Here is a 9693-nt window from a genome sequence, read left to right as displayed (position 1 = left end):
GATGTACTGCAGCAATGCACCAAGGCTCCTTAGACAGCACCTTCCAAACCCGCGATCTCTACCACCTAAAAGGACAAGGGCAGCAGATACATGGAAAGACCACCACCTGCAAGTTTCCCTCCAAGCCACACACCATCCTGACTTGGAACTATATTGCCGTTCCTTCACTGTCGCTGGGTCAAAATCCTGGAATTCCCTTCCTAACAGCACTGTAGGGATACCTGCCCCACATGGACTGCAGTGATTCAAGAGGGCAGCTCACCACCACCTTCTCAAGGGCAATTAGGGATGGGCAATAAATGCTAGCCTAGCCAGCGAAGCCCACATCCCAGGAACGAATTTAAAAAAAGATTAAAGCCAGTACAGGGCAAATGTTCAGGATGAGAGATAGTAATGCTTTGAAAGGTGACCAAGACATCAAAGGTGGAGGTGAGGGTATGCTTGAGCAAATTAGTAGCTGCAGAAATGTTAGGGTGAATGAAGGTCTAGACAGTTGGAATTTTGAAAGTGTACTTGTAAGTGATTTGGGAGAACTTTTCCAGGGGTGGACACAGAAGAAATGGTTGGGAGGCCGAATGGGGATGTGGGTGGAGGATGATACAAGGAAGTGATTAGAGATGGCCTTAAAATTTAAGCACCAGAGCAGCAGATCAGAGATAAAGAAGCTGAATCTTATGCTGTAGTCCAGTGTCGTCCAGTGCAGAAGCATAGTCTTGGTATCCAGAGAAGTCCAGGAATTTGGAAGCCAGATTTTTGAAAACATCCAGCAAAGAGATGGGGGTGAGTAGTAGTTTCTTTTGCGCAACACTCTTTTATGATCTGGAATACTGTATCTGAAAGAATAACTCTCAAAAGGGAATTGGATAAATTTGCAGGGGTTGGTGAAAGGGCAGGGGAGTGGAACTAATTGAATGGCTCTTTCAAAGAGACAGCATAGACACGATGGGCTGAATGTCCTCCTGTTGCGCTGTATCATTCCATGATTGTATCATTCTATGATTCTAAAGGCCCACCAGAGGCCAAGAGAAAAGTAAAGGAATATTGAAGTAATGGCCTTGGGTTTGAAGTGACATCCATAATTTCTGTGTGAATTGGCACATTAAAGTCATCCATTTGACTATAAATTAAAAATTAGTTGCACCCAATGGCATTTGCTGGCATAGGAGTAAAATAACAAACATTGCTAGCTGGTGCCCAAGATTTGTCCATGGTGGCACAGGTTCAACAACCTTGCCCTAACACCAGGTATTCCAATGAGGTCAGGAGTGCAGATCAGTGGCAATTGGTCTGCCACACTTACATCAGCAGAATAGTGCCATGGATTTTTGGGGCCAAGCTGTCCTATTTAGAGGTGAAAGGACAGTGCCAACAATGCCAGGTTAGCTTTTCTATAGTTTTATTTCTAAGCTCAAATTAGGAAAACTAAGAAGAAATTATAAAGGTTTTAAAATACAAACACTAATGAAATGAAGGAAAGCTAACTATTTCAGTATAGATTTATGACTTATGATTTTTGGATGGTCTTAAAATTTTAAACTTATGTAATTATTCAAATGGACACCTCAACAAAGCCTGGCCACGTAACTTTAACATCTGATAAATTTTGCTTTCAATATGAAGCAGTGTGGTTATATTCAGTTAATCATCTAAATAAAAAAACATGGGAACAGAATGGGCACACAGAATTAGGACTCCTACTCATGTGCGGGATGAACACCAGGTTAGGGTGGGGGTTGGGCTCAACAACCTGTTTCCATGTTGTAACTTGTATTGATATGATCCACTTGCGCCTCCAGAGTATCGCCCATCTCCGCACCAACCTCAGCTCATCTGCTGTTAAAACCTTCATCCATGCCTTTGTTACCTCAAGACCTGACTATTCCAACACTCACCTGGTCAGCCTCCCGTTTTCCACCCTCCATAAACTTAAACTCCTTCAAAACACTGCTGCTGGTATCATAACTCGCACCTAGTCCTGTTCAACCATTGTTGGAATACATTGGCTCCTAGTCTGGGAACGCCTCACTTTTTAAATTCAGATCCTCGATTTCAAATCCCTCCATGGCCTCGCCCTCCCTATCTCTGTAATTCACTGTAGCCCTGAAACCCTCTGAAATCTCTGCATTCCTCTATATCATTCTGGTAAATTTTTATGTATGGTCTCCAAGGTCTTGATATCTTTGCTGAAGTGTGGTACCCAGAATTGAACACAATACACTCGGAGGCCTACCCAGTGACTGAAAATGGTTTAGCACAATTTCCTTGCTTTTATGCCTCTATTTATAAAGCCAAGGATCCGATATGCTTTTTTTAAACAACCTAACTAACTTTCAAAGATTTGGGTATATGAATCCCCAGATCTCTCTGTTCCAGCGCTCCTTGTAAATCTGTACCAATTACCTTATAATGTCCCACCTCATTCTTCCTTCCAAAATTAATCACTTTACACTTAGGAGCAGAGGAACATAGGAAATAGGAGCAGGAGTAGGCCGTTCGGCCCTCGAGCCCGATCCACCATTCAACGAGATTATGGCTGATCTTCAACCTCAATGCATTTTCCCGCACTATCCCCATATCCCTTGATATCTTTAATACCTAGAAACCTCTGGAGAATTCCAAAGATTCACCACCCTCTGAGTGAAGATGTTCTTCCTTATCTTAATCCTAAATGGCCTACCTCTTATTCTGAGACTTTTTCTCCTGATTCTAGATTCCTCAGCCAGGGGAAACATCTTTACTGCATCTACCCTGTTGAGCCCTATAAGAATTTTATATGCTTTAATGAGATCACCTCTCATTCCTCTAAACGCTAGAGAATATAGGCGCAGTCTCATCAAACTCTCCTCATAGGACAATCCCGCCATTCCAGGGATCAGTCTGATGAACCTTTGTTGCGCTCCTTCTATGGCAAGTGTATCCTTTCTAGGTAGGAGACCAAAACTGTACACAATACTCCAGGTGCAATCTCAGCAAGACTCTATACAATTGCAGCAAGACTTATTTACTCCTGTACCCAAAACTCCTTGGGATGAAGTCCAACATACCATTTGCCTTCCTAATTGCTTGCTGCACCTGAATGTTAGCTTTCAGTGACTTATGAACAAGAATACCCAGGTCCCTTTGGACAACAACACTTCCCAATCTCTCACTATTTAAGAAATACTCTGCATTTCTGTTTTTCCTACCAAAGTGGATAACTTCACATTTTTCCACATTATATTCCATCTGTCATGTTCTCTGTCTTCTCTGCATGAACTTGCAACTGCCTTATATCTGTCAGTTTCATCAATGTCCTCCTGAGGTCTGTTACTACCCTCCTCGTGTTTGCAACATGTCTGAGTTTGGTGTCATTTACAAACTTTAAAATAATGCCATGTATGCCCAACTCCAGGTCATTAATATATATCAAAAAGAGCAGTGGTCCGAATACTGTCTCCTGGGAGACACCACTGTATACTTTGCTCTAATTTGATAAACAACAGTTTACCGCTACTCTCTGTTTCCTCGCTTTTAACCAATTTTACATCCATTCTGTCAAAAATTTTGCATTGTTATATAATGTTGAAATAATTAATTTGTTGCATAATTACTAATTCATAAACTATTCTCTTCCCTATTTGGAAATGAATGGACTTGAAGCCATAATGTATTTTTTGTTGGTAATTTATTTCATTTAAATATATTTAACAGTATGCAGAAACTTAAATTTACCAAAGAATTATCCCCTCTGAAGAATTTCTTTTTCAAAAAAGAAAGGGGCACCATTTGTCTTTTAAGTGATTTTCTGTTGCTGGCCTGCTGCATTAGATTAACACATCCTATTGAAATTCTTCTGTGTTTGCTAACTAAATCTTGGCCCCAGTCTCTTGCTTAAAAATGAGTCACAAACACTGAGATACTGCCTTGCTTTGGCATTGTGCTGCCTCACAGGAGTAGCATGACAGAGGGAAGAATCCAAATTATATAACCAGTGTTCAATGCCACTCAAGATGCACTAGTACCTACATCTTATTTTAAAACTTTATTACCATGTCTGCAGTTTTTGGAACTACGAGTTGACCAGAGAAGGATTGCTAAAACATTCTATGATATTGGTCCTTTACATATATCTGAGGAGCGTAGTCACAGTGTTGATATACTTGAGGATTGCAGTCACAGTGCTGGTGTACACAGACATATTCAAGGATTATAGCCACATTGCTGGTGTGCACAGCTATACTTGAGGATTGTATAGCCACATTGCTAGTGTACACCGATATACTCAAGGATTATAGCCATAGTGCTGGTATACACAGATAAACTCAAGGAGTATAGTCACAGCTGGTATACACAGATAAACTCAAGGAGTATAGTCACAGCTGGTATACACAGATATACTCAAGGAGTATAGTCACAGCTGGTATACACAGATATACTCAGGAGTATAGTCACAGTGCTGGTGTACATAGATACACCTGAAAAATGTAGTCACAGTACTGGTGTTCCTAGTTGAACTTCATATACATAACTACCAGCATCAACTTCTAAATGTAATCAAGACTTGAAACACTGGAAGCAAGCAGAAGATTGTGACACAAACTGCCTGACTTTTTATGGAGAAAATTGCAGGCCACTGTGGATGTGTACTAGTAATCTCTATTCCTAAATGTGATTGGTTATTAGTTCTTTCGTCCTTCCCAGTTTGTAGGACTTCTCCCTTTCCCTCCTCAGTTTACACTGGCCTTCTCATCTTCCTTCCTCAGCTTATTTCCTCAGTGTGTCCCTTTGTAACACTCCCGGCTCTAGCAGATTGAATTTTGCTCAGCAGGGAAGGTAGGAATTCCTGATCTCTGAACATGTCATATGATCTGGGATTTCCACCTGCAGCATGATATCCAAATAACAGCAGAATCAGATAGGAGAGAATCAGGAAACAGAGCATGGCTATTTTGGCAATTTGCAGTGGTCCTGGTCATGATAGATATGGACAGACTGCACAGTATCAGTGTTCAAAACTATAGAAATAACTTACATATAAAATAACAATTGGTTTGATTGAGCTTATTCTAAAAGTGAAAATAGTAGATCTTGAGCTAAGGGAGAAGAACATTCGGCCCCTATACCTTCTCCTGATCAATATCAGTGACAGTTGCTGTAAAATACACTTTTTTAAAGAAGAGAGCAGCTTTGATGCCCTCTACAATAAGATTGTTGACATTTACTGCCAAGGGCTTCAAATGAAAAAGGACTTGGTGAGCTACCAGAGAATGGGCAGCACCTATGCAACTGTCCCCCAGCATGAAGTAAGCACACCATCAGCAGAGATGGTTTGACAATTGTGGGAACTTTACCAGATAAGATGAAAGCAGAATAACACTTCTGTACTTTACATACAACTTCAAGGTTCACAGGCATTGAGAAAACATTCAATCTTCATTAGTGAGTGATGGCATATTCTGAACTCCATTTCAGATACTGCTTAGTAATCTATTCATACCCAGTTGTTATACTATAATGTATCAATTAAAAATATATAAATTACTTTGCTGAAGAATGTTCACACAATGAATAGGTGTGCGTTAAATACAGTACCTAACCAGGAGCTAGATTCTCATTTCTGATATGAATTATAAAAGATATTAGGTTGCGTTTCAGTCTTCTTCATCATCCTCAATTATTGTATGAAAGTGATCAGAGTTCGAGTGCATAAATCTTTGCAGAATTTGTGGGGATTTCAGAAGAGCAGTGAATGATGTTTTTCTGCTTATGGTGTGAGACAATCCTTGCCTGTTGATGTCTTTCACTGGAAATGTGCTGTTGCTCTGAGAATGCATTGCATGCTTATGTTCAGGAGCACCCAACATCCGGCACACATCCTTAGGAGCTTCACTGTTCAGATACTGCCAAGGTTTCTTACCACTGTGGTCCCTTAAATTAACATTTGCTCGATATTTCTTCACTAAGTAGTCAATGATTTTCAACTGTCCATGTATAGCAGCTATATGCAGAGGAGTGTACCCACATGTAGATTTAACATCCACATTTAGTTCAACTTTAAACTTACTTGCATGACTAATAAATTTAAAGAGTTTACGATGGTTGCCATGTTTTGCCAACCAGTGAAGTACTGTATAGCCAGAAATAAAATCCTTTTTCACAACAAAGCTAGGGTCTTTGCAGAATAAGATAAAAGCCTGTTCAAACTTGCCATTAGCTGTTTTCACTCTCCATTCATGCTCTTCGGGATCAAATGAAGATTTTTCAGATATCTCCCCAATTTCTAATTGATCCTTTTTTCTGCGCTCAGTGTGGCTCTCTGTCTGGGTTAAACTTAGTGACCGATCATTTATGGACAGACGTGCATCTCCATTAACTGTTTTTGGAGTTGTTGACTTGTTACTCTTTACTGGAACTATTGATGTTTTGTGAGGAGATGGATTGCTCTTCATTTTTTTAAGAGAAGGTTTGTGTCTTTTGGGCAATATACTTTGCACTTTAGAATGCCATTTATTATCCATTATCTGCCCACTTTCAGCAGATGGCTTTCTCTGATTCTTTTGAATGCATTCTTCTTTGCTTACTGCTGAACTTACAAGCACTTCAGCATCACTACCAGTTATTAACCCTGGTGACATTTTCAGTACTTTTTCATTACTTCCATGTTTCTTTGGAGATGAAGGGCTCTTCCGGTGTTTGATCATTTTGTTCTCGTGAGTAGAAGATGTAATGGCCTGCCTCTGCACATTCTGAAAAACTTCTTTTGAGTTCTCCACAAAATTCTCTGGGGGAATTTGGTCAAGTAAGCTTTCAGTGACAGGTTCATCAGAAATGATCTCAGCAATGTAGTCTAGAGGAGGTTCATGGACAGGTATTCCCTCCCCTTTACCCTTCAATGCAGAGCGAGGAGAGGCGAGGTGAGAAAGGTTGGGTGAGGCTCTGGAAAGGGATAAAACTGCCCGACTGGAATTGTTGCTATCGCCGTTAAATAATCTCACGGTGTCATTAGTGCAAAAGCTTGTAGCTACAGGCCTTCTATTTTTGTTTTGATGATTGCTAGATCTCTGCTTTGTTGGTTTATAAATAACTGATCGATTGGCTCTTTTGGCAACTTCATTAACCAGGTCAGGCTGTGAATGACAACCTTCTGGCAACAAGGTGCAGCGATTGGCTTCATCGGGGCAGTTTCCACCTCGCGATATTATTGGCAAATCCTTCGACGACTCCCTTGGGCCATGCACAACGTCTGCGGAAAGTTTTGAGAAATCCTCAGGAGCAGCTTTCTCTCCACCTCTGAGGCGATGCTGGTTTCTGCTCACGCTCAGTCCTGCTGCTTCCTGATGCCTTGCCTCAGCCCGGAGCTGACTCTGTGCAAGTTGTCTCGCAGCCGCTGGCTGGTTGCATTGATCTGCCCTTTGTCTCGCCTTCACTCCCCCGCTTGGACGACCGGACACTCCATCGCTTGACGTGGAAACCTCTTCGGGAATCAATTCTACATACCTTTTCCTCAGAAAGATATATTTGACCCCATCTTCTTTCTTCACCACAGCCAACGAGTTGACGAACTTCTTGAACTGATCGCGGGTCTGCACCTGCCTCTCAGGGTCCCTCAGGAAACGGCTGAAGTGAGCGGTCAGATCCACATTCCTCACCTTTCCGCGGTGCAGCAACAGAAAATCCAAAACGGCTTCCTGACTGAAAGTTGCGGCCATCGCTGGCAAAATGTCGCCGAAGCAGTTTCCTCTCCCCTCGGAGCCTGGATCCCTGGACTGGCACCGCCGCCACTTGCCTTTGGCAAGTTACTTACCTGGCTACCTGCAGCCGCCCGCACTGCGCCCGCCTCTGCAGCGCAACGATTGGCTGACAGCCGTGATTGACGTCGCAGTGATGGATTTTATTGGACAATCCCGATACCGATCAATAAAGGAGTTCCACATTCCGGAGACTGTAAACAGGCGGCGCGAGGAGCAGCCCCACCTGTACAAGGTGAAACTTCAGGTGGCTCGAAAAAGTCATATTTAATCAAAGGGAATATATTGTCCTGCACTTCGCCTGAATATAAAACGCAGGCGATATGTAAGCAAATCTGCAAGAGTAAGTTTAAAAGATGTAAATTAAAAGCAAAATACAGCAGATGCTGGAAATCTGAAACAAAAACAAAAAGTGCTGGAAATACTCAGCAGGCCTGGCAGCATCTGTGGAAAAAGAAGCAAAGTTAACATTTCAGGTCTGTGACATTTCATTAGAACTGGCAAAGGTTAGAAAAGAATTAGGTTTAAAGCAAGTGAAGGGGAGAGCAGTTGGGGAGAAAACAAAGGGGAAGTGTTTGATAGGGCAGGAGAGATTAAATAACAAAGCTGTCCTGGGACAAAGGCAAAGTGTGTGTTAATACTTGTGGTGAAAGACAAAGTATTAGTCGAGAGAGACTTAATAGCGGAATAGTGAGCGTTTCTAACCTTTGCCATCTTGACTTCCAGCTGGGCTGTAGACCCAGCAGTGGCCACTGCTCCTGGTGGCGCTGCTGGGTCTAGGAGCTGCCGGCCCGCTGATTGGCTAGCAGCTCCATTTGGCAGACTTCCTACCTCAAGCGGGTGGAAGTCCCACCTCGGAACAATTGAAGCTCGGCGATTCGCAAAATACGGGTCGGATCCCCAGGTGAGGCGGAAGCGTGTTTGCCACCGACTTTTCAGTTGGCGGCTGGCTCCCCTCCGCCTAGGGTTAAATACCGGCCATTAACTTTGTTTCTCTTTCCACAGATGCTGCCTGCCCTGCTGAGTATTTCCAGCATTTTCTGTTTTTACCTCAGAATTACTGTCCAGTAACAAAACCACTACCTTACTCAGAATCATACAGCAAAGAAGGAGGCCATTTAGCCCATCATGCACATGCCAGCTCTTTGAAAAATCCATCCAATTAGTCCCACTCCCCTGCTTCTTCCCCTAGCCCTGGAAATATTGCCCTTTCAAGTATTTATCCAATTCCCTTTTGGAAGTTACTATTGAATCTACTGCCATCATCCTTTCAAGCACTGCACTCGCGATCATAAGAACTGACTGCATAAAAAATGTTTCCTCATGTTGCCTCTGGTTCTTTGGCAAATTACCTTAAATCTATCTCCTCTGGTTACTGACCTTCTGGCATTGGGAACACTTTCTCCTTAAATACCTTATCAATACCCTTTGTAATTTTGAACTGCTCTATCAAATCTCCCTTTAAACTTCTCAGCTTTCAGGAGAACCACCTCAGTTTCTCTAGACTCTGTACATAGCACAAGTCTTTCATCCCTGGTACCATTCAAGAAATTCTCTTTTGCATCTTCTTTAAGGCCTTCATATTGTTCCCAAAATGTGGTACCCAGAATTGGCCACAGTACTCCAGCTGGGGCATAACCAGTGTTTTATAAAGGTTTACCATATCTTCTTTGCTTTTGTACTCTATGCCTCTAGTTATAAAGTCAAGGATCCATTTGTATTTTTAACAGCCTTTTCAACTTGTCCTGCTCCCTTTGAAGACTTGTATACATACATCTGCAGGTTCCTCTTTTTGTACACTCCCTTTAAAATTGTACCATTTAGTTTATATCACCTCTCCTCCGCTTTCCTGTTGAAATGAATCACTTAACACTTCTCTGTTAAATTTCATTGGTCATGTGTCTGCCCATTTGATCAGTCTATCCACTTCCTCTTGACGTTTGACTATTCCTTACTGTTTACTACA

At 42.0% G+C, this 9693-nt stretch overlaps 1 protein-coding gene across 1 annotated transcript; it reads right to left on the bottom strand.

Annotated features, from left to right (window-relative positions):
• Nucleotides 1–3766: 3766 nt before the first annotated feature.
• LOC137349009 (ankyrin repeat domain-containing protein SOWAHB-like) lies at nt 3767–7818 on the bottom strand. Its single transcript, XM_068014300.1, has one exon. The coding sequence runs from the start codon at nt 7686–7688 to the stop codon at nt 5631–5633; it is 2058 nt and encodes a 685-aa protein (XP_067870401.1). The 5' UTR covers nt 7689–7818; the 3' UTR covers nt 3767–5630.
• Between the last annotated feature and the right edge of the window lie 1875 nt (nt 7819–9693).

The sequence above is a fragment of the Heterodontus francisci genome, chromosome 1 (assembly GCF_036365525.1).
Source record: "Heterodontus francisci isolate sHetFra1 chromosome 1, sHetFra1.hap1, whole genome shotgun sequence".
Lineage (NCBI taxonomy): Eukaryota > Metazoa > Chordata > Chondrichthyes > Heterodontiformes > Heterodontidae > Heterodontus > Heterodontus francisci.
The sequence above is the reverse complement of the archived record's forward strand: the minus strand, read 5'-3'. Positions and strand labels throughout refer to the sequence as shown.

Coding starts and splice junctions, on each gene's coding strand:
- LOC137349009 (XM_068014300.1), bottom strand. CDS start 7,688: ATGGCCGCAACTTTCAGTCAGGAAGCCGTTTTGGATTTTCTGTTGCTG.